The sequence below is a fragment of the Mobula hypostoma genome, chromosome 19, assembly GCF_963921235.1.
Source record: "Mobula hypostoma chromosome 19, sMobHyp1.1, whole genome shotgun sequence".
NCBI lineage: Eukaryota > Metazoa > Chordata > Chondrichthyes > Myliobatiformes > Myliobatidae > Mobula > Mobula hypostoma.
The window spans coordinates 20,863,822-20,889,703 of record NC_086115.1 but is presented as its reverse complement, the minus strand read 5'-3'; the positions used below and the strand labels follow the sequence as shown (position 1 = coordinate 20,889,703).

General features: G+C 43.0%; 1 protein-coding gene across 3 annotated transcripts in view; it reads left to right on the top strand.

Moving 5' to 3' along the window:
* Nucleotides 1-25,882, top strand: part of si:ch211-250c4.3 (uncharacterized protein LOC100535981 homolog) — a 122,212-nt gene that overhangs the window by 37,358 nt on the left and 58,972 nt on the right. For all 3 annotated transcript variants that reach the window (XM_063071510.1, XM_063071509.1, XM_063071508.1), the window contains 3 exons: nucleotides 5,220-5,974; nucleotides 19,692-19,853; nucleotides 22,242-22,395. In XM_063071510.1, the coding sequence (XP_062927580.1) occupies nucleotides 5,220-5,974; nucleotides 19,692-19,853; nucleotides 22,242-22,395 (1,071 nt within the window). The remainder of the gene's footprint in view (nucleotides 1-5,219; nucleotides 5,975-19,691; nucleotides 19,854-22,241; nucleotides 22,396-25,882) is intronic.

Genomic DNA, 25,882 nt, shown 5'->3' with positions numbered 1-25,882 from the left:
GATTCAAAGAGAGTGGTAGGTGCCTGGAATACACTGACTGGGTTGAAGGCAAATAAGATAGAGGCATTCAAGGGGCACATAATAGACACATGTATGCGCAGGAAATGAAACGATGGACGTTGTGCAGGCAGAAACAATGATTTTAGCTGGGGATTTGATTACTAATTTAATTTATTCATCATTGTGGGATGAAGGGGCTGTTCCAGTGCTATGTTCTGCTGCAGGTGTGGCTTCACGTTCCTTTATCGGCTCCCATTGAGGTCTGCAGCCTTAATGCCAAATGATACAAGAATGTGCCAACAAATGCATCAAGTTGTCATAGTAGCTGGTAGGTCCCGGGCTGATGGCCACTTAGCTCTGGTTAGGTAATGAATGAAATCTTGATAAATATCTTGACTGGACATTACTTCCAGCTGCACTGACATGATTAAGCATAGATTAACCATGCTGAATGTTATCGATACTCCTAGTTATCCTGACAAATGTGTTTTGTGGGAGTTTCTCTGAAAGTATAAAAGCAGCTGGTGATTCACCCACACTGTTCTTCAACAAACTTAAAACAGACCATTTCATATTCTGGGACTGTTGCACACTTCAGAATTGCTACGACAACTATTGCCCAGCGGCACTCTCATCTACCTTAATGAAATGCTTTGAGATATTGGACGTAGCTAAAATAAGAATCTGGACCCATTGCAATTTGCCTACCACCGTAACAGTTCTACAGTGGACACAATCTTACTGACTCTCCATTCTTCCTTGGAGCACCTAGACACAATAAGACATACATCAGGCTCCCTCCTGTCTATCGATTATAGTTCGGTATTCAACAGCATCATCCCCTCAGTACTATTCAACAAGTTTCAAAAACTGGGCCTCTGTACCTCCGTCCGCAACTAGATCCTCAACTTCCTTATTAGCTGTTGTGCAAATTGGTATAACATTTCCTCCTTGCTGATAATCAATATGGTGCACCTCAAGGATGTATGCTAAGCCCATTGCTCTACTCTCTCGAGGCACACGACTATGTGGCTAAGCACAGCTCAATTGCCTATTATAAAGTTGCAGTTGACACCAATGATGTTGGTATAATCTCAGATGGTGACAAGGAGTGTACAGAAGTGAGGTAGTTCGGCTGGTTGTTAGATGTCACAGCACTCAGTGTCAGCAAGACCAAGGAATTGATAGTGAACTTCAGGGAGGAGAAGTTAAGAGAACACACAGCAATCCTCAGTGAGGCATTAGCAGTGAAGTAGTGAGCAGCTTCAAGTTCCTGGGTTCCAACATCTTGTAGGATCTTTCTTGTGCCCGACACATTGATGCAGTCATGAAGAAGTGATGCCAACAATTCTGCTTCATTAGGAGTGTGAAGGAATTTAGTATGTCACCAAAAGCTCTTGCAAATTTCTATGGATGTATGATGGAGAGCTTTCTGACTGGTTGCGTCACAGATATGGAGGCGGTGGGGGTGGTGGTTAGAGACTCGGCCAGCTCCAACACAGGCAGAACCCTCCCCATCATTGAGGACATCCTCAAAAGGTAGTGCCTCAAGAGGGTGATCTCCATCGTTAAGTACCCTCATTATCCAGGGCAGCAGAAGCCCGAAGATACACACTCAGCATTTTAGAAACAGCTTCTTCCCCTCCACCACCAGATTTCTGAATGGCCGATGAACACTATCTCATTATTCCTTTTGTTTGCTCTATTTATTTATTTTGTAATTTACGGTAATTTTTATGTCTTTGCACTGTTCTTCTTTGTAGCCCGTCACTCCTGCTGGGGCATAGGCCACTATCGAGCAGTTCACCAGAGACATCTACCCTGAACGAGTCTTTCAAATTGTCCCCAGGTGTAGCCCATCCTCAAAGATTCTTTCTCTCTCAGGGATGAGGTTTTTGGAGCTTCGGTTGGCGTTTCCGTAGCACTAAGCTTTTACAGGATTGTGTTGCTAGCCCCATCCCCAGCCATCCCCCTTTTGCAGCCAGACATGGCAGAGGTTTTGCACTGTATTGCTGCCGCAAAACAACAAATTTCATGCTATATAAGTCAGTGAAAATAAAATGGATTCTGCTTTTGATTATTGCTCTTATCTGAACAGCCGTGGCGAATGTATGAGCCAGATGTCCATCAAGACCTGGAATCATTAACCCCAAATATTTTTTTTTTGAGTGTTTACATCAGACTTTCCAAGAAGGATTAAATCAAACAATGTAGCCAAGATGCAGGCCATCACGTCCCACTCACCTGTGCCAATGTGGGGAAGAGTCAGGAGTGCAATATTCAATTGTTTTGTTGCATCCATACCTTTCTTAAGGGTATTGCAGACAATTGTAAAGCACAGAGCAAAATGAAATGCTGAAACTGAAAGTCTGAATCAAAAACAGAAAAGAAAATTCCTGGAAGCGTGAGGCCATAGAGTTGCCAGCCCGACTGCATATCCTAAAGTTCCAGATGCATACCAGCCGAGAAGGAAAGCAAAATAGCATTTTAAAGTTAACATAATATTTGCATTTACAGTAAAACTCCAATAAACTAGCACACATGGGACTTTGGTCATGTTGGACTGGCTAATCTTCTGGACAATTGAATATTATTAGTTCTAATACCCTAACACAATAAAACCGGAGAAAGAAATAGGCTGCAAATGAAATTAAATTGTGAAGTGTGGAAAGAATGAGAGAAAATATAGACCAAATGGCACGATCCCCATGAATACATATGGGTATACTGTACATGTGCATAAATCTTTAAAAGTTGCAGGAGAGTTAGTAAAACTGGGTTTCAGGGTAATAGCAGGGAAATGGTAAAATCCTTGTTTTTTACCTGGAAAACAATTATTTTGTGAAGATGTGAAGATTCTAGAGAGGAAGCACAATAGATTTACTGGTTCCAAGAAAGAGGGATTTCAGGTGCAAAATGTTAGACCAGAGAGCAGGAAATGGTTCTTTCCAGCAAGAAAGCTGAAAGGAGATTTGACAGAAGTGTACAAAATCTTGTTGAATAAAGGTTAAGGAGAGAAAAATGGTTTTGAATCAGTAGTTGGTTCAACAGCACAGAGGCATAGGTTTAAAGTGTTGGGCAAGAGGTACATGGAAACTTTGAGCAAAAGTATTTTCACATATGTTCAGCAGCCACTTTATTAGGTATATGTGTACATCTGTTCACTAATCCAAATTTCACATCAGTCAATCATGTAGTAGCAACTCAGTGCACAAAAGCATGCAGACATGGTGAAGAGGTTCACTTGATGTTCAGACCAAATGTCAGAATGGGGAAGAAATGTGACCAGACTAGTTCAAGTTGACAGTAGCCATGCATTACAGCAATGAAGCACAGAAGAGCATTTCTGAATGCACAACATGACGAATCTCAAAATGGATGGGCTACAGCAGCAGAAGACTACAACGGCTTCCACTCCTGTACCTAATAAAATGACCACAGGGTGTAAATAGTGTTTATATGCTGAACTCATTGCCTCTGAGACTGGTGGAAACCATTTCAGTCAAGGTTTTTAAAAGGCATTGGGATTGGTATTCAAAGAAAAGTAAACTAAATGGCTTTGGAGAAGCAGCAGACAGTGACAATGTATTAGCCATTTTGCTCGGAGTCATCATTGATAAGTAAATCTGAGCATCTGTGTTTTCTATGTACGTTTAAAAATCTCATTCCTTTTGTTGCAGCTTCACACCCTGCTCTCAGCTTCATCCCTCTTTCCATTTCTACATTTATCAGTCTCCCTTTAGAAGATAGGTAAGCCACTCGATTCATTTCAAGCCTACAGATATCACAGCTATCTCAACTATATTTCCTTCAACCCCCACCTCTGAATGAGGACTCCTTTCATTCACCTTATTCCTCTGTCCATATTGCATTTTCCCCAATGATTTCCATAGATGTCCCTCTGAGTTGTCTTCCTTCCTCTTGAAATGTAGCTTCCCTTCTTCTGCAGAGAACAAAGCCCTTGCCCACACTGCATCTTATTTATTTCCTAGCCTTCTGCTCACATCCCTTCTTCTGCTTGAAAGGCCGAGGATAGGTTTCCCCCAGTCCTTACCTTTCATCCCACAAATCTCCACATTCAGTTGATCATCCATCACAATCTCCACCAGCTTTAACAAGACCCACCACACCACTATCAAGTAACCTCTCGTACTCTTTTGCTGTAAGGAGTAAAGCCCTATATCACTCAACCTATCCTCATAAGACATGCACTCTTGCAGCATCCCGGCAAATCCCCTACACCATCTCCAAAGCCTCCACACCCTTCCCACAACAAGCCAACTAGAAATGAACATTACACTCTAAGTGTGGTTTCAACCAGAGCCACAACATTACCTCACAGCTCCTGAACTCAGACACTGACTAATGAAGACCAACACACCGCATGTCTTCTCAGCCACCCTATCAACTTACACCACAACCACAAGGGATCTATAGACATGGACACCACAATCCCTCTGTTCTTCCACACTATTAAGAATCCAGCCACTAACTGTATTCTTCCTTCAAGTTCGACCTTCCAAAGTGAATCACCCCACACTTTGCCAGGCCAGACTTCATTCATCACCCCCCAGCCCAGCTCTGCATCTCATCAGTGTCCCATTGTAACCTACAACAATCTCCAACACCACCAACCTTCACATCATCCTCAAACCCGCACAACGGGGAATTCCATTGAATGCCCCACCAAAATTCATACCCACTGGTCTGCCTTCATCAATTTGTTTTGTCATTTGCTCAAAGAATTCAATCAGACTTGTGAGGCACAACCTGCCCTCAAAAAGCCGTGCTAACTATCCCCAACCAGACCACACTTCTCCAAAGGCTCACAAATCCCGTCTCCAGGAATCCCCTCCAATAGCCTGTTTACCACTGACGTTAAGACTCACTAGTCCACAATTCCAATACTCATCCCTACTATCCTTCCCGAGCAAAAGAACATTATTTAAAATCACACTACCTGACCTGCTGAGTGTTTTCAGTAGCTTCTTTTTTGTTTGTGTTTTCAAAGCTCATTGCTAAATTAGATATTTGTCATAAATGCGCAGGTTAGAATTCATTACAATACCATTTGGGATCTAGTTCTGAATGTAGCTCTGACTGGGGCTTGGCTGCATGCAGCTGAATAATTTGCTTGTTTGCTAAACTTCAACATTAGGCTTCTGCTGTTGAAGTAACTGGATTTGATTATGTGTGGCATTTTGCTTTTGTCTTTGTAGTGGTGAAGCAGGATTCATCCGAGAGGAAAGTAGTATTGACCAAAGTGACAGCCCTGAAAAATGGCTCGGAGTGTGAGGACATTTCCTCCCATCCAACACTAGCCAAGACAAGAACTCACGAGACCTGTCCAAGATCACAAACCAATGGTGGCAATGATCTAGCAATGTCTGGAGAGCAGAACTTGTTCGCGGAACTCGTTGACAGAAAGGGATCTTCAAACTGCACAGTTGTGAAACTGTATAAATCCGAATCTGAGGACTCTGGTGCCGAATTTCCAAGTGGTGCACGTTCTCCCTTGACCCCATCGGGGTCCGAACAGAGCCTTGTCATACATCGAAGAGTGTCATCTTGTGACTCAGGGATGGCTTTGAGCATTTCTTCCACGTCTGCAATCCAGCAATCACCTCCAGCAGACTCCTGTCCCAATTCTGCAGCATGCATAAAAGAAGATCAAGAAATTGGTGAACAGCAACACTCTGTAGTAAAGGAGCCCACAGCTTCTACAGATTGCAGAAAGGACAACAGGTCAAGCATCCACTTAAGTCTGAGTCGTCCGGCTGTGGATGAAGCAGTGAAGCAATCCAAACATGTATCACTTGTTGAAATAGTCATTGCTGACACCAATTCTCTTCCAGTTTCAGAAGGTAGAATGCAGCATGCAGAAGTAGCTCAATTAGGTCATGAATCATTGAAAAGGGGACAATCAAATGATAGTCTTGATAAATACATGGAGAAGTGCTGCAGATTAAGTGAGGTAAGAGATCACTAATTCTTGTATCATTTACAGCTCATCCTGAGTTTCACTTTTTGGTGAAAAACAGAACAGAACTAAACAGAACTTTGGGAAGTCTCTCCCTGTCCTGACCTCCTGCCCTCTCTCCCTGTCCTCTCCCTGTTCTGCACTCTGGCCCATTACTTGCTTTGTTCTGCTGTCACCCTGCACTGCCTCATCATTCCATGCCAGCCATCTTTTGTTTGCCTGAACCATCCTTGACTCTGAATTCTTTGGGCCGTATGGATGTGTGGAATCTCCACCAGCAAGGCCTACATCAGATTCCCCAGGTTTCATGCCAGCCACAGCTCATTCTCCAATTATATGGCCCTCACTGATCTATTCTGCACAACTCTCATAGTGCTGAGGTGACACACGGGCTTTTGGGTATAGTGGCAGACCTTCATTCACCTGTCTGTCCAGAGTTGTCAATTACTCCTTCAACCATTTAGCTCTTCTTCCGTCTCTTGGTTAGTGTCCTTTCAAAGATTACTGGTGAGAAGTAACGGTGGGTTTCTCTTCACACCCTGCAAAAGGTGGTCACAAGCAACAAGATGTACAAGTTGTGTTGGAAACCCCTGGATGATGGTGAAATGTTATCAATGTGCATACCTGGCAGAAAACCATTTGCAAGAAAGTTGATCTGTGCCTCAGTGGCCGTTCTGTCCATGAGGACAATTAATGTCTCCTCTGGGCTGAACTCAAAAGGGTCTCCTCCAAACAGGTAGCCTTCCTCCCATGTAGAGTGCATTACTGCTGTCTCGCTGTCCTTCAGTAAACAGCCTTGTTCAAGTTAGCGTTGGCAACTCCCCAGGTTACATGTTAATATTTCCTACTGGGTATAAAACATCCTAACTCTGCTATACATTCTCCTTTGACTGGCTCCTCAGTTTTTTTTTGCAGGGGATCAAAATTGGTGTTAGTGCTAAATGCAGTGGTATTTCTAACACAGCACAGAAGTGCAGTTCTAGATATTGAAGTTAACTGAAGGAAGAGAATGTGTAGGGTTGTTGATATCTGAAGCTTGGAAGGAATTAAAGTATCCTTAAGAAATTTTCCAGATAGAAAGCGTAAGAAAAACTTGCAAGGGCCTGCAGCTTTCTCAACAAAACCTGCATAAGGAAAGAGCAGGAATGCATCCCAACCTAGCACTCAACTTAGTAAAAATGAAGCAAAATTTGTCAGTAATTAGTCTTTTAGCCTGTTGATAATAAACAGGTTTCACATAAATATTAAGCTATCTGTCCTGAAGCATTGCACCAAGGCTTAAAGAATTCTGAGGAGTTAACAGTTTCCTCTTCACCAGAGCCATAAATAGTTTACATTCCTTGCATTCTCCCTTAAGAAAGACAAGCACACAGTATTGACATCATATCCATGCCACACACGCTTCCCACTTGTGATGCCAGAACCAACATTTAAAAAAAAGATTGTGGTAGTATGTAGAGCATTGACATCTACAGCACATTACAGGCCCTTCGACTCACAATGTTGTGTCGACCATGTAACCTACTCCAGAAACTGCCTAGAATTTCCTTACTGCATAGCCCTCTATTTTTCTAAGCTCCATTTACCTATCTAAGGGTCTCTTAAAAGACCCTATTGTATCTACCTCCACCACCATTGCCGACAGTGCATTCGGCACACCCACCACTCTTTGTGTGGAAAAACTTACCCCTGACATCCCCTCTATATCTACTTCCAAGCACCTTAAAACTATGCCATTTCAGTCCTAGGAAAAAGCCTCTGGCTATCCACACGATCAATGCCTCTCATCATCTTATACACCTCTTTCAGGTCACCTCTCATCCTCCGTTGCTCCAAGGAGAAAAGGCCAAGTTCACTCAACCTATTTTCTTAAGGCACGCTCTCCAATCCAGGCAACATCTTTGTAAATCGCCTCTGCACTCTTTCTATAGTATCCACGTCCTTCCTTCAGTGAGATGAACATTGTACTCTAAGTGGGGTCTAACCGAGGTCTTATATAACTGTAACATTACCTCATGATAGTAGCTGATTTTAACTTTCCACATATTGACTGGGTCTCCCACACTGTGGTAGAGTTTGTCTAATGTGTTCAGGTTGTTTCTTTAATCGATGTATACTATAGAAGTCCCAATAGGGAGAGTGTGATACTGGATTAGGGAATGAGACAGGGCAGGTAATGGAAGTCTGTGCAGAGGAACACTTTGGATCTAGTGATCATGATTTCATTAGTTTCAAAATAGTTATGGAGAAGGATAGAACTGGTCCTCAGTTTAAGACTCTAAGTTGGAGAAAGCCCAATTTTGATGGCATCTGAAAAGATATGGCAGGTATGGATTGGAATAGATTGTTTCTGGCAAAGGGAGGCTTAGTAAGTGGTAAGCCTTCAAATGTGAAATATCAAAAGTACAGAATTTGTATGTTCCTGTTAGAATAAAAGGCAAGGTTATCAGGTTTAGTGAAGCTTGTTTTTTGAGGGACATTGGGGCCCTGGTTAAGAAGAAGAAGGAGGTGCATAGCAGATATAGGCAGCCCCAAACAAATGAGGCACTTAAGGAGTGTTAAGAAATGCAAGAGAGCACTTAAGAGGGTAAATCAGGAGGGCTAAAAGAAGACACAAGTTTGCTCTGGCAGACAAGGTGAAGGAGAATCCCAAAGGTTCGTACAGACATTAAGAGCAAAAGGATAACAAGAGACAGTCCTAATGAAGGGTCCTGATGAAGAGTCTCAGCCGGAAATATCGACCATTTATCCCCCTCCATAGATGCTGCCTGACCTACTGGGTTCCTCCAGCATTTTGTGTGTGTTACTCTGGATTTCCAGCATCTGCAGAATCACTTGTGTTTATCAAGGGACAAAACTGATCCTCTTGAATGGTCATCTATGTAAGTAGCTGAAAGAGCTGGGGGAGATCTGAAATGAAATTTTTGCATTTGTTATTTACTCAGAAGATGGGCACAAAGTCTATAGAACTGAGGCAAAACAGTAATCAGGTCATGGACCGCATCCAGATTACAGAGAGGAGGTGCTTGCTGTCTTAAGGCAAATAGAGTTTACATTGCTGGTAATCAAGCAAGAGCTGAAAAACAACAATATAGGGACAACAATTGAGTCAAGATTCACAACAAATAGCACACGTGACTTATGGCGAGTGTTGCATACCATCACAGACTTCAAAGCCAAACGTTGTGGTGCCACCAACATCGCGGCCTCTCTCCCAGATGAGCTCAATCGTTTCATGTCACTAACTCTGAGCCTCTGAGGAAAGTACAACAAGATCTAGGTGTCCTTGTTCATCAGTCACTGAAAGTAAGCATGCAGGTACAGCAGGCAGTGAAGAAAGCTAATGGCATGTTGGTCTTCATAACAAGAGGAGTTGAGTATAGGAGCAAAGAGGTCCTTCTGCAGTTGTACAGGGCCCTGGTGAGACCACACCTGGAGTATTGTGTGCAGTTTTGGTCTCCAAATTTGAGGAAGGACATTCTAGCTATTGAGGGAGTGCAGCATAGGTTCACAAGGTTAATTCCTGGGATGGCAGGACTGTCATATGTTGAAAGATTGGAGCGACTGGGCTTGTCTACACTGGAATTTAGAAGGATGAAAGGGGATCTGATTGAAACATATAAGATTATTAAGGGATTGGACGCACTAGAGGCAGGAAACATGTTCCCATGTTGGGGGAGTCCAGAACCAGAGGCCACAGTTTAAGAATAAGAGGTAGACCACTTAGAATGGAGTTGAGGAAAAACTTTTTCACACAGAGGGTTGTGGTTCTGTGGAACGCTCTGCCTCAGAAGGCAGTGGAGGCCAATTCTCTTGATTCTTTCAAGAAAGAGATAAAGCTCTTAAAGATAGCAGAGTCAAGGGATATGGGGAGAAGGCAGGAAAAGGGTACTGATTGTGGATGATCAGCCATGATCACAGTGAATGGCGGTGCTGGCTTGAAGGGCTGAATGGCCTACTCCTGCACCTATTGTCTATTGAAAGCCACCGCTACAACGTGCAACCTGGTCATCTTTGAGGTTGAGGTACACAGATGTTTCCAATGAGTGGACAGTCACAAGGCTATGGGGCTGGATGGCATCCCAGGACGAGTACTCAGGATGTGCACAGCACAACTGGCAGGTGTGTTTACAGACATTTTAAATCTCTCCCTCTCCCAGTGTAGAGTGCCCTCCTGCTTCAAATTATCCACCATTGTCCCTGTGCCAAAAAGGACCAAGGTAACATACCTGAACAACTGGTGTCCTGTCGCACTCACCTCAATAATAAGCAAATGCTTTGAGAGGCTGGTCAAGGATTATATCTGCAGCATGTTACCACCCACACTGGACCCCCTACAATCCGCCTACCAACACAACCGATCGACAGACAATGCAATAGCCACTGCTCTACATACCGTCCTTACACATCTGGAGATGAAGGATGCTTATGTGAGAATGCTGTTTTTGGACTACAGTTCAGCATTCAACACCATAATTCCATCCAGACTCGACAGGAAGCTCAGAGACCTCGGCCTTGACCCTGCCTTGTGCAGCTGGATCCTGGAGTTCCTGACAGATTGCCAACAGGGATAAGAGTGGGCTCCCTCACCTCCACACCTCTGACTCACAACACAGGAGCCCCTCAGGTCTGCGTACTGAGTCCCCTCCTTTACTCCCTGTATACCCATGGCTGTGTCACCACCCACAGCTCTAATCTGCTAATTAAATTTGTCAACGACACTACATTGATTGGCCTTATCTCAAACAATAACAAAGTCACCTCTCTGACACAGTGGTGTCAAGGAAACAACCTCTCCCTCAATGTCGCAGAAACAAAGGAGCTGGTTGTGGACTGCAGGAGGAATGGAGATGGGCTAACCCCTATTGACATCAATGGATCTGGGGTTGAGAGGGTAAACAGCTTTAAATTCCTCTGCATCCACATCACCGAGGACCTCACGTGGTCTGTACACACCAGCTGTGTGGTGAAAAAGGCACAGCAGCACCTCTTTCACCTCAAACAGTTGAGGAAATTTGGTATGGGCCCCCAATTGCTAAGGACTTTCTACAGGGGCACAATTGAGAACATCCTGACTGGCTACATCACTACCAGGTAATGCAGGGAGTGGTGCGGACAGCACAGCACATCTGTAATTGTGAACTTCCCATGTTTCAGAACATTTACCAAGACAGGTGTGAAAAAAAGGGCTCATAGGATCATTGGGGACCCAAGTCACCCCAACCACAAACTGTTCCAGCTGCTACCATCTGGGAAATGGTACTGCAGCATAAAAGCCAGGACCAATAGGCTCCGGGACAGCTTCTTCCACCAGGCCATCAGTCTGATTAACTGATTTGAGTGTATATCTATGTTACATTGACTGTTCTATTTATTATAAATTATTATATATTACTATGATTGCACATTGCACATTTAGACAGAGACGTAACATAAAGATTTTTACTCCTCATGTATGTGAAGGATGTAAGAAATAAAGTCAATTCAGATTAGGTTGGATAAGGCCCCAGAGCTGCCCAAGGTCTGCCCTTGCATCTTGCAGGCGGCTAGTGCAGAAATTGCGGGGGCCCTGGCAGAGGTATTTGAGGCCCTTCATTGATCGGGATCAACCATGGATGTTGAGTCCCAGCTGTCAACATGATAGAGAAGCCAGTATCCAAGCCAGGCAGTACGATATGGGGAGCTAGCTGTTGCCCATGTAGCAGGCTCCCCCTCTCCACTGAGCTGTCAAATCCTAAGGAACAGCAGAGACTGATACAGTTTGGCACCAGTGGCATTGCAGAAGTTGCCAGTCAGCGTTGAACTCAAGGTAGGACTGTCTTAGGGACTCCAGCTCAGGACTTTTCTTCAGGGTTTACTCCCGAAGCCTTCCCCTTGAGTGAACATAGCCACAAGACAGCGGAGATTTGAAATCATTTTCCTTTCTCCTAGATAAGTTGCCAACTACGGCCGATGAGCCTTTGTGCCCACAGTGACTGTTTTTAAGGCACCATAACTTGCCTTTGCCCCTTCCTCTGTCAGTAGAAATGGTTCCACCAGACTTGGTAGCTAAGCTACACGTGAAGGCCAAGGGCTGGACTTGGTTGTCAGAGGCTATTTGAGATGCATGCCATTAGGAGCATTTAATAGGTAGTGGGAGCTTATCCGCAATACCACCCCCAAATATAACAACCTTAAGGAACTGCAGAGGCATTTAAAACATCCATAGCTACTGGTGAGGTGTGATACTGGATGAAAAGTAATGTTGTTTAAGAAGTGCTCCAGGAGTAAGCCAAGAAATTATAGGCCAGTGAGCCTGACGTCAGTAGTGGGTGAATTATTGGAATGTACAGGATATATAAGTACTTGGTTCAGCAGGGCCTGATTAGTTACTGTATAGTCAACAAAAAACAAGAGAAAATCTGCAGATGCTGGAAATCCAAGCAAAACACAAAAAATACTGGAGGAACTCAGCAGGCCAGGCAGCATCTATGGAAAAGAATTCAGTCACTGTTTCAGGCTGAGACCCTTCAACAGGACAGTACTCTTTTCCATAGACGCTGCCTGGCCTGCTGAGTTCCTCCAGCATTTTGTGTGTGTTACAGTATAGTCAATAAGGCTATGTGTGTGGTAGATCATGAGTAACCAATCTTACAGAGTTATTGGAGGAAGTTACCAGGAAAGTTGAAGGAAAGGCAGTGGATGTTGTCTACGTGGACTTTAGCAAGGTCTTTGACAAAGTTCGAATGGGAGGCTAGTCCAGAAGGTTCAGTCGCTTGGCATTCAGGATGAACTAGTAAATTGGATTCAACATTGGCTTAGCAGGAGAAGACTGGAGGCCTCTGAATAGTGGTGTGCCACAGGGGATTAGTACTGGATCCATTGCTTTGTCATCTGTGCGGTGATCTGAATGATAATGCAGTAAACTAGATCAGCATATTTGCGGATGACACCAAGATTAGGGGCATAGTGGACATTGAGGAAGGCTGTCAAAGCTTACAGCACAGTCTGGACCAGCTGGAAAAATGGGCTGAAAAATAGCAGATGGAATTTAATGCAGAAATGTTGCACTTTGGCACGACAAACCAGGGTAAGGCTTACACAGTGAGTGGTAGGGCACTGAGGAATGTGGTAGAACAGAGGGATATGAGAATGCAGATCCATAATTCCTTGAATGTGGCATCACAGGTAGACAGGGTAGTATAGCAAGCTTTTGATACATTGGCCTTCATAAATCAGAGTGCTGAGTACAGGAGTTGGGATGTTATGATGAAGTTGTATATGACTTTGGTGAGTCCTAATTTGGAGTACTGTGTGCAATTCTGGTCACCTACCTACAGGAAAGAGATCAATAAGATTGAAAGAGTACCAAAAATGTTTACAAGAATGTTGCCAGGACTTGAGGACAGTTATCAGGAAAAGTCAGTTAGGTTAGGACTTATCCCTAGAGTGTAGGAGAATGAGGGGGAGATTTGGTAGAGATATACAAAATTATAAGGGACATAGATAGGGTAAATTCAAGCAAGCCTTTTCTACTGTGGTTGTGTGGGTCCAGAACAGAGGTTGAGTTAAGGGTGGAAGGTGAAATATATCAGAGGAACCTGAAGGAGAACTTCATCACCGTGAGAGTGTGGAATGAGCTGCCAGCAGGTTTGATTGCAACGTTGAAGAAAATTTGTACAAGTACATGGATGGAGGGGGTTGGAGGGCTATGGTCCAGGTTGAGGTCAATGGGACTAAATAGAATTTGGCATGGATTAGATGGGCCAAGGGGCCTGGTTCTAGGTCGTATGACTCTGTGACTCTTTAAATGGAATGGGTGTAGACAGTTGGCATGTACATGATGAACCAAAAGACTGTTTCAACATGAGTCTTTGACTTATCAAAATGCCAAAAAAAATACCAGACCAGCAAAGGATAAGCAAGATATTAATAAAAATGATGAGATGCTGGTAAGGGATATAATGATAGCAAGGACTTGTACTAGGTAAGAGCAAAAAGTAACAAAAGCAAAACTGTGCCCCCTAGAGATTGCATCATGAGAAATTTGTCTTCATAGTGGAAGAATGTATTGTGGAAAATCAAGGGGGTAGTGACACTAAGTATCTTAAAGTAATTAACATCAGTAAAACTAAAATACTGGAAAAATTAATGAGACTAAATGCCAGTTAATCCCTTGGAAGTGATGGCCTATGTCTCAAAGTTTCTATTAAGAAGCTAGGGTCTAAGCATTAATTATGATCATCTGTAATGTTGGTCTACAATCCCGGTGTCCTCTGTATGGAGTCACTGTAATCCTCCCTGTGGAATGCATGGATTTTCTTTGGGTCCTCCGGTTTCCAAAGACATACCAAGTAGATCAGTGTAATTTGTCCCGTGATTAGGTTAGTTAAATCGGGGTTGCTGGGCAGTGTGGCTCAAAAGGTTTAGGCTTCAAGTCTAAATAATAAAATAAATAAAAATAAATTCCTTTGATCTTGGAATGTTTCCCATGGATTGAAAGGTAGTAAATCAGGAAAGTAGAGAGGGAGAAAATAGGGAACGACTGAGAGTTTGGCCTGTCATTAATCTTCAAGAAATTGCATTGTACAGTACATTGTTACAGCTGTAGGGCACATAAAAACTTGTGGGTTTAACCAGAATCTTATGAAATGGTAATAGTTTTTAACAGTTGTGATATTAGATTCATAGAGTCATGCAGCACAAAAGTTGGCCTGCCCACTACATCCATGTGATCATGAGGAAGTCGTGCAGATCAGAGTATCTGGAGAAGGTGCCACACACAAGTTTGCTGAATGAGATAAGAATGAGCAAAATAAAATAGCATGGATACAGGACTGATTATAAAGCAGGAAATGAAGGATAAACATAAACAGTCAACTTAACAAGCTCTAACTTGTGGGACCCAGTAAGCATCAGTGTTCACCTAAATGCTACTGTACATTTAGTCACCTATTCCTAGAGTCATACAGCATGCAAATAGGCCCTTCAGCCCATTTGATCCATGCCAACCAAATGCAAATCTCAAGGTAGTATAGTAACAGAAACGGTACATACTTCGATAATAAATTTACACTCAACTTTGTACTTTGAGCTTTGGATTCCATCTAATTGAATTGAACCTTCCAAAGCATTCTACTATGTGGAACCTTATCAAAGGCCTTACTGAAATCAATCTAAACCATACATACAGCTCTGGTCTCATCAACATTCTGAGTTACTTCAGCAAAAAGAACTCAGTTAATGATCTCCCACTCATATGCCACACTGACTATCCCTAATCAACTATGGCTTTTCCAGGTACATTTATATTATATCTCCAGGAACTTGCTCACCACAGATGTTTGACTTACTGGTCTATAGTTCCCAAGTTTTTCTTTGCAGCCCTTCTTAAATAAGGGCAAAACTTTCACTAACTTCCAGTCCTTTGTCACATCAGTCATGGATAACTACACTGGAAATATCTCAACCGGAGCCCCCACAGTGTACTTGGGTATACTTTGTAAAGAACTGGTGGTTTGTCTACCTTCATGCACCTTCAGATGTCCAGCTCCTCCTTTACTGTACTTTCTCAAGATCCCAAATGTTCGTGTCCTTCTCCAAGTTATGAATGAAGGAGAAATTTTCACTGAAGATCTTGCCCATCTCCACACTTAGATGCTCACTGTTGTCTTCGAGGGGCACCTAATCTCTCCCTATTTACTCTTTTTCCTTTAATATACTTACAGAATCTCTTTGGATTCTCCTTGTATTTATGACTTAGATAAAAGAACAAATGCAGATTTCTAATAATTTAAAACTTGATGGGGAAGTGAGATTAAAATGGGATTTAAGGTATTTAGGGTCAGCTCCTGCCTGATTAAATAGTAGAACAGCCTTAAGGAAGGAACCAGTTACATAACGACAGGCTCCATTTCTTATGTCCAACGGAGATCTCTTCTCGTGATCTGCTTTCCTCTGAAGTTCATTACATTCAAAGATTCAAGATTCAAAGTACATTTATTAACGAAGTATGTGTGTAGTATACAACCCTATGATTAGTCTTCCCCACAGACAGCCACGAAGCAAAGAAAACCCGTTCAAAGAACACCTTCTGCAAGAAGGAAAGAAAAGGCCTGTGGATGAGTCCACATTTTTATTGCTCACTTCTGCAGCTCGCTTATGGCGTGACTTCTTTGTGTCGTTATCAGATTTCTTAATATGATGCCTCTGCGGTTTCTTGCAGCCCCTACCCTGCAATACATCAAGAATGGAGTCACAGAACAAGGGGCATTTTGTTGTCTGCTTTTTAGGCAACGCCAGACAGCAGTAAATATCAAAAAGCAAAAATATTCTGATGCTTAAAATCAGAAAATAAGAATAGAAAATTTTGGAGATACTGGAATTTCTGTAGAGTTAATGTTTCAGATAATTCGAAAACACCCTGGAATGGTAATTCTGTTTCTCTTTCCATAGCTACTGCCTAACCAGCTTATTTTCACCAGTAGCACACATAAAACTTGCTCGTGAACGCAGCAGGCCAGGCAGCATCTCTAGGAAGAGGTACAGTCGACGTTTCGGGCCGAGACCCTTGGTCAGGACTATGAAGAGTCTTGGCCCGAAACGTTGACTGTACCTCTTCCTAGAGATGCTGCCTGGCCTGCTGTGTTCACCAGCAACTTTTATGTGTGTTGCTTGAAATTTCAGCATCTGCAGATTTCCTCGTGTTTAGTTTCACCAGTATTTACTCTTTTTGTTCTATTGAATTGCATGTTTACAAAGAACAGTTCAAACAATAATGCAGATAGGATTGAACTGAGCCTATTGTCATCTTATCAAAGTTCAAAGTTTAAAGTACATTTATTATCAAAGTACATAAATATCACCATACACTACTCTGAGTTTCATTTTCTTGTGGACATTCACAGTAACTACAAAGAAACACAGTGGAATCAATGAAAAACTGCACACACAAAAAGACAGACAATACACCAATGTGTAAAAGACAACAAATTGTGCAAATATAAAAAGAAAAAGCAAAATAATGAAAATAAATAAATAAATATTAAGTATTGACAACATGAATTGTTAAGTCCTTGAAAGTGAGTCCATAAGTTGTGGAACCAGTTCAGCGCTGGGGTGAGTGAAGTTGTCCACTCTGGTTCAGCAGCCTGATGGTTGAAGGGTAATAACCATTTCTGAACTGGGTGGTGTGCGACCTAAGGTTTCTGTACCTGCTTCCTGACAGAGCAGAGAGAGGAGCGTGGTCTGAATGATGGGGTCCTTGATGATGGATGCTGCTTCCTTCAACAGCACTCCTTGTAGATATGCTCAGTGATGGGGAGGGCTTTACCTTTGATGGACTGGGCTGAATCCACTACTTTTTGAAGGCTTTTCCATTCAAGGGCATTGTTTCTTTCCATAACAGGTCTTGATGTAACTCTCCACCGTGCATCTATAGAAGTTTTCCAGAGTTTTAGATGACATTGCCGAATCTTTGCAAACTTCTAAGAAAGTAGAGGCACTTCTGTGCCTTCTAAGCAAGGGCACTTATGTGCTGGACCCAGAACAGATCCTCTGAAATGATCCACTGAGGTGTTTGAAGTTACTGACCCCCTCCACCTCTGTTCTCCTAAATGCTGATTCATTACCACCTTTGATTCAGCCAACAACAGTGGTGTTGTTAGCAAGCTTAAATATGGCATTGGAAGTCTATCCACTCAGTCTAATCAGTTGAAGCTCAGACAGAACGATCTGCAGTTATCTTGTATCATAAAATATGTTTATTTCCTCTTGCCCTAGACCATTAAATGTAATATAATTCTAGCTTTGTGCCACTCTCATAGTGTGATGGCCATCAGCATTCCACTGAACCATTATTTTTGTATGTGCAACCTTGACAGACAGGGGGGAGAGCTGCCAGGACAGCCGATTAACATGCACATTTTCCGATGCATTACATAAGCAATATTCTTAAAGAAGTTACTTCTCAACTTTTTTCTTTTTTTGGTAATTTATTTTTTATTGAATTTCATCATCAAACAAACGTTTCCATGAGATGTATTTCAGACACTGTACATATATATCATATATTCATATTTGTCACAAATCTCCACATAATATTTATAGGGGTAAATAGCTCCATCCCGCTTCTTCTCAGCTCCAGCTGCTGAGACTGTATCTAGAAATTTATTGGTGGAGATCTACTAAAAGTAGCGTGTTTGTTTCCTCAATTGAAAAGGTAGCCAATCCCCTGAGTTGGTCAGTGATGGGAAGGAAATGGGGAATATGGTGATGCAGGATAAAGCCCAGAATGTGCTTGGTGATTCTGTGAACTTTTCAGTACAATGAGATCACATTCCCACAGGTACTTGAACAGCACAAACTGTGTGGGAAATTACAGAAACAGGGGACTTTTTCCATCAGCCTCCTGTTCTATATGAACAATGGAACAGAATAGTTGTGTGATTACACAGAACAATTGTACTGGTGAAAATGTAGAATGGGAATTAAGAACGCAGCTTCTTCCCTGAGGCTGTGACCCTGCTGAATCTCACCTCACATCACAGCGCTAAGCGGTATTACACCCATATTGGACTGTCTCAGTCTATTTGTGTGCTGTAGCACTTACTTTTTATTCGCAGTTATTTTGTAAATAATGCTATTCTTTTGCACTTCTGGTCAGATGCTAATTGCATTTCATTGGCTTTGTATCTGTACTTGGCACAATGACAATAAAGTTGAGTCTAATCTAATCTAATCTAATATGTCAAGTTATGGTCCTAAGCAAAAATCTCAAGGAATTCTGTGATCTTGAGGTTCAGATTTTTTGCAAATATGTCGCATAGCAGAGAAACTTTACCAAAAAACATTAGAAAACATGACCTGCATTTTCGAAATGTACAACTTGCAGGGTGGATGGATGCAATGAAGAGGTTTCCCTAGCTGAGGAGTCTATTATTGAGAGTCACCGTCTCAGCAAAAGGATTAGGCCATAGAGATCCAAGGAGGGGATAGCAAACCCTTGGATTCTCTACCTCAAAGGGCTATCATTGAAGGCCCAGGACACTGAATTCATTCAAAACAGGGATTGATGGCGATTGGAAGATGATACTAGAAAATGTTGCTAAGTTAGAAGGTCAGCAGTGGTCCTGATGAATGGCAAATCAAGCTACATGTACATTGGTCAATTCTTGCTTATAATTCTTGTGTTTGTCTGGAAATTGGATTGCACTGTTTCTTTGGGAACTAATAGTACAAAATTCAATTTTGCCTGGAGTAGATTGACCTAGCCAGCAATCACTCCTGGATTATCAATCATGAAATTACTCTTGGTGCTTCCAAGTGTGATTTTCCTGTCACAAGGTGATAATATTATTCAAAAAAAATCAGCAGCACACTGATTTCTGCTTGTATCAACAAGGCTTAAAACTTAAAGCTGCAAACCAGTATGGTCATCCAACACTCTCAGATCAACAAGAGCAGAGTGTGCTCACCTGTTACTCCAGCATCAGTGTCACTCACAGATTCCCAGGTTTGGGTCACTCCCACAGTGGCTGCAGTCCCACACAGAGCTGCTGGGTCAGGGGGTCTGTGGCATTCACAGCTCCTGAAAGACCATAACTTCCACAGCACTAGGCTGACAATCACATCCACAGTCTGTTCTTCATCCATTTCCGAATCAAAAAAAATCCCCCTCCGATAACTGCCGTGTTGTCTGATTTGTAGTAACTAAACAGCACCTTCCTTTCAGGCACACCAGGATAAGGCTGCGGACCGGGGTTCAGGCCTGGGATATCTGGAGCATATATGCCAGTTGATTGAAACAATCGGGCAACTCCAGGAGCAGAACAAGCAGCTCCAGAAGCAGGTGTGGACTGTTGAGAGAAGCCTGAAGGTGACCAGGGTGAAAGAGGTAAGAGGCTGTGATGGAGTGGATCAGTGTCCATGTGAACCAGCAGCTCAGTACTTAGCGATGGAGCCAGTCCTGTTCCTTGACCACCGTGTGGCTAAAAATGTCACCCTGCAGCATGAAGGGCACGCAAACTCCACACACACATTTACATCACATACGCGCACACACACACACACACACACACACACACACACACTCACACACACACACACACACACACACACTCTCTCTCTCTCTCATTCATTCTCATTCTCTCACTCATTTTCCCACTCTCTCAATCTCTCACTCACTCTCTTGCACTCTCTCCCTCTCCCTCCCTCTCTCACTCTCCCTCCCCTCTCCCTCTCTCTCTCCCCTTCTCCAATCCCTCTCCCACTCCCCCTCTCCCCCTCATCTCCCCTTCTCCCTCTCCCCCCTCTCTCTCCCCTCCCATCCCTCTCCCCTCTCCCCCTCCCCCTCTCCCCCCCACTTCTCTAATCTCTGCACTACTCATTTCCACACCCACCCTCCTCTTTCTCTCTGTCTGTCTCCCTTTCTTCATCTGGTCCACTCACTCTGTGTGTTTATAGTGATGTTTTTCTTTTGCTTCAGGTGATATCTGCCTGACTTTAGTATCGTTTCAGCAGTATGTCGTGATCTTTTTGTCTACTGCAGGCTGTACTGAGACCTTGGGACTTCCAGTTAAATTGAATGTCACTCATTTTATAAGCTGCTTTGCTACAGGAAGAAAGGAAATCCTTTGAATTTTTTAGCATGTTTTTGATGCCAAGGAACCACTAAATGAGAACAATGTGTAAATTCCCTGGCTTCCCTTTTCCACAGTTATATATTCAGCAATTCGTCTTCTGACACAAGGCCAAGAGAATCTTTAAGCTTGATCGACAATTTTTATAATTGTGCTACATTTGAACATTTGTCGAAAGCAGATTTCCCCTCTGACCGCCTCCTAGAACCAATCGCTATCCCACTCCATCCAGCCAGCTCCTCGCAGTGATTACGGGTGACCCCTGTGTTATGCCACTTGAGTTAGGGAAATGTGTCCTGACAAAAATTGTAAGAATTTGAGAAACAGAATAAAATTTGGTATCACAAAATACAAATTGAAAAAAAAATGTAAATAAACCAGCTTAATTTTCTTTCTACTAACATATTTTGAGGCATGGGCAGCTTTAACTTATGGAAAATCAGGAGTCTATCTGTTCTCCCTGTTACTGTGTGTGTTTCCTCCAGGTGCTCCGGTTTTCTCCCACATTCCAAAGACGTACTGGTTGGTAGGTTAATTCGTCCTTGTAAATTGTCCTGTGATTATGCTCGGATTAAATCGGGGTATTGCTGGGCAGAGTGACCTGAAAGGCCAGGAGGGCCTATTCCGCGCTGTATCTTAATAAATAAAAAAGTAAATAAACAGCTGAATAAAAAACCTTCCCACCACCCCCACTTCCCCACAACCATAATCCGGGAATCACCGTGCTTAACCTAAAACTAGCATCTTCATTTGCAACAAATTCTGAAAACAGGGCGCCATCCTTCCTTCACCCATCCTCCTCACTGCTCATTGCTGCTGCCATATTTAGTCTTTTCTGTGCTCTCTCCTGACTTGATAGCTGTTTTGTGAAAGTGCTTATTTTAGAAATGACGTGGCTTGGTACTAAATGAAGAGAGACCTTACAGAAATGCTTAAAATTGTGAGAGGCATAGGCATAGATAAGGTGGATGGTAGCAATGTTTTCCCCAAGTAGTAGAGTCCAAAACTAGGGAGCGTAGGTTTAGAAAGACTTAAAACGGACCTGAGGAGCAGCACTTTCACTCAGAGGATGGTGAGGATATGGAACAAGCTGCCAGGGAAAATGGTAGAGGCAGGTAGAATAGTATAATTTAAGAAGTACTCAAATAGTACGTGGAGTGGTGGAGCTTGAAGGGATATGGGCCAAGCACAGGACATTGGGACGATCTGGGTAAGCACCATGGCCAGCATGGACACGTTGAGCCGAAGGATTTGTTTATTTATTTCATTTATTCATTTAGAGATACAATGTGGAATGGGCCCTTCAGCCCAAAGAACCACACTGCCCAGCCACCCTAACCTAATTACAGAACAATTTACAATGACCAATTAACCTACTAACCATGGGTCACAGGGAGAACAGACAGATGGCGCCGGAATTGAACCCTGAACTCTGGAATGCCCAGAACTGTAAAAGCATTGTGCCACTGTGCCGCCCGAATGCCTGGTAAAGATACTGTATTGCTCCATGGCTGAAATGAATGATCAGAGTACAGGAGAAGTGACAATTCACCACTTCTTATTGGGATGACACCTGTGGTTGGCATGTCACCCATTCACGAATTGTCCTATCTAATACTGATGGCCTCTCTCCCTTTGCTTAGGAATTTTTCTTGAATCATTGTTCCTGTGGAGCTGTTGGTATCTATCAGACCATCACCAGCCTTCCTGCTCTGGAGAATGAGTTACTCAAAGCCCTCAGCAGCCAGGGAGGCTCATTTGTACTCGACTCCAATTCACAGATCGCGAGAAGCCAAGGTCAGAGATTAGTGATGTTCTAGATAATCTTTTGTTCAGTCTGACAAATAATGTACTGTACATTAAGCCAGTATTGCTGAGGGTTATTCCATTAATTATGGTGACATCATGCCATCTTAAATTGGTATGCTCATTGTGCAGCTACTCACTGGTGTGGTCTCCTCTTGCCTCGTGAGATTGCCACCTGCTTGCTCTCCGTTGCATAGGTAGAAAGGGGGAAGAAATCCTGCGCAGTGAGTACAGGAAGGTAGGGAAGAGGCTAAAGAACAAATCCTCCAAGGTCGTAATCACGTGCTAGTCAGGGCAGGAATAGGATGATAGTACTGATAAATGAGTGGCTGAGGGAGTGATGCAGGAGGCAGGGTTTCAGATTTCTGGATCATTGGGATCTCTTCTGGGGAAGATACGTCCAGTATAAAGAGGACAGGTGACACCTGAACCCGAGGGGGACCAATATCCTTGTGAGCAGATTAGCTAGAGCTTTGGGGGAGGGTTTAAACTAATTTGGCTGGGGGAATGGGAACCGGAATGATAAGGCTGAGGATGGGGCAATTGGTGTACAAATCGATGCATTGTGTAGTGAGACAAGAACAGACAGATGATAGAGTAAAATTGCAGTCAGTGGGATGAGTTGAAGTGTAACATGGGAGCAAAATCAAAAAGGGTGATTAATTCACCAAAGGTGTTGTATTTGAATGCAAAACGTATATGAAATAAGGAAGATGATCTTGTAAAACAGTTAGCGATTGGTAGGTATGACATTACAGGCATCACTGAGTCATGGCTGAAAGAAGATCACAGTTGGGAGCTTAAGATCCAAGGACAAGCGGCCAGACAGAGGAGGTCGGGTGCTTCTGTTGGTAAAAATTGAAAACAAATTCTTAGAAAGACGTGACATAGGATCCTTTTGGGTAGTGTTAAGAAAATGCAAAGGTAAAAGGACCCTGATGGGAGCTATATACAAGCTCCTAAACAGTGCAAGGATGTGGGTTGTAAATTACAATGGGAGATAGAAAAGACATGTAGTAAGGGCAATGTTACAATAGTCAAAGGGGATTTCAATATGCAGGTAGATTGGGAAATTCAGGTTGGTGCTAGACCCCAAGAGAGGGAATTTGTAGAATGTATACAAGATAGCTTTTAAGAGCAGCTTGTGGTTGAGCACACTGGGGAAAAGGCAATTCTGGATTGGCTGCTGTGCAATGAACCAGATTTGATTAGTGAGCTTAAGGTAAAAGAACTCTTAGGAGACAGTGATCATAATATGATAGAATTCACCCCGCAATTTGAGAAGGAGAAGACAAAGTCAGATGTATCAGTAATAGAGTGGAGTGAAGGGAATTACAGAGGCATGAGAGTGGAGCTGGCCAAAGTTGATTGGAAGGGGACACTATCAGTGATGACAACAGAACTGCAGTGGCTGGAGTTTCTAGGAGCATTTCTGATAGATACATCCCAAAGATGAAGAGATATTCTAAAGGGAGAATGAGACAACCATAACTAACAAAGGAAACCAAAGACAGCATAAAAGCAGAAGAGAGGGCATATTGGCATATTATATAACAAAAATTAGTGTGAAGTTAGAGGACTGGAAGCTTTTGAAAACCAACAGAAGGCAGCTAAAAAAAAAAACCATAAGGAGAAAAAAGATGAAATGTGAATGTAAGATAGCCAGTTATATAAAAGAGCATACAAAAAGTTTTTTTTCCAGATTTATAGAGTAAAAGAGAAGCAAGAGTGGATATCAGACCACTGAAAAATGCCACTGGAGAGGTAGTAATGGGGACATAGAAATAGGAGACAAACTTAATAACTAAATTGCCTTTCGATACAATGTGTAAACTTGCATGTTCAGCTTCCAGATATGATCTTCTTCACTGTGGAAGACACTAGCAGTGTGCCAAAAATTTAAGAGTGTCAGGGGGCACAAGTGAGTGTAGTTGCTATCAATCAGGAGAAGGTGCTTGGGAAACTGAAAGGTCTGAAGGCAGATGGAGCAGATGGACTACACCCCAGGGTTCTGAAAATGGTACCAGAAGAGATTGCGGAGGCATTAGTAGTGATCTTTCAAGAATCATTATCGATTCTGGAATGGTTCCGGTGGACTAGAAATTTGCAAACATTGTTCCATCCTTTAAGAAGGGAGAGAGACAGAGGAATAGGAAATTGTTGGCCAGTTAGCCTGACTTCAGTGGTTGAGAAGAAGTTGGAGTCCATTATTAAGGATGAGGCTTTGGGGTACTTGGAGGCACATGATAATGTAGACCAAAGTCAGCATGGTTTCCTGAAGGGAAATCTTCCCTGACACATCTATTGGAATTCTTTGAGGAAGTAACAGGCAGGATAGACAAAGGAGAGTCAGTGGATGTTGTTTCCTTAGACTTTCAGAAGGGTTTTGACAAGGTGCAGCACTTGGGGCTGCTTAACAAGACAAGAGCCCATGATATTACAGGAAAGACGCCAGCATGGATAAGAGATTGGCTGACTGGCAGGAGACAAAGAGTGGGAATAAAGGGGGCCTTTTTTGGTTGGCTGTCAGTGACCACTGGTGTCTCGCAGGGATCGCTATTAGGACCACTTTTTTTAACATAATATGTCAACAATTGGTTGACGGAATTGATGACTTTGTGACCAAGTTTAGATTATGAGAACACTCAGTCCTCTTTTATTGTCATTTAGAAATGCATACATGCATTAAGAAATGATACAATGTTTCTCCGGAGTGATATCACAGAAAACAGGACAAACCAAAGACTAACACTGACAGAACCACATAATTATAACATATAGTTACAGCAGTGCAAAACAATACCATAATTTGATGAGGAACAGACCATGGGCACAGTAAAAAAAAGTCTCAAAGTCCCGAGTCGATCGAGTCCCGAGTCCCCGATAGCAGGCGGCAAAAGGGAGAAACTCCCTGCCATAAACCTCCAGGCACCGTCAACTTGCCGATGCCTTGGAAGCAGCCGACCACAGCCGACACTGAGTCCATCCATCCGAAAACTTGGAGCTTCCGACCAGCCCTCTGATACAGCCTCCCGAGCGCCATCCTCTGCCGAGCGCCTTCAACCTCGCCCCGGTCGCTGAAACACACAAAGCCGAGGATTTCGGGGCCTTCTGCTCCAGAGATTCCAGTTACCACACAGTAGCAGCGGCAGCAAAGCGAGCATTTCAGAAGTTTTTCCAGATGTTCCTCCGTACTCTCACGTCTGTCTCCATCAAATCAGAATTGTGCACGGTCACCTACTTGACAGATAACAGATATTCAACACTGGAGAGGCCGCGCGCGCTGCCGTCGCGCCGCCATCTTCTCCTCCTCCTTTAAGTTGTTTGCAAACAATTTAAAGATAAGTGGAGGGCCAGGAAGTGTTGAGGAAGCAGGGAGTCTGCAAAAGGACTTAGATAGATTGTCAGAATGGGCAAAGAAGTGGCAGATGGAATATAGCGTAGGGAAGTGTATGGTCATGCACTTTGGTAGAGGAAA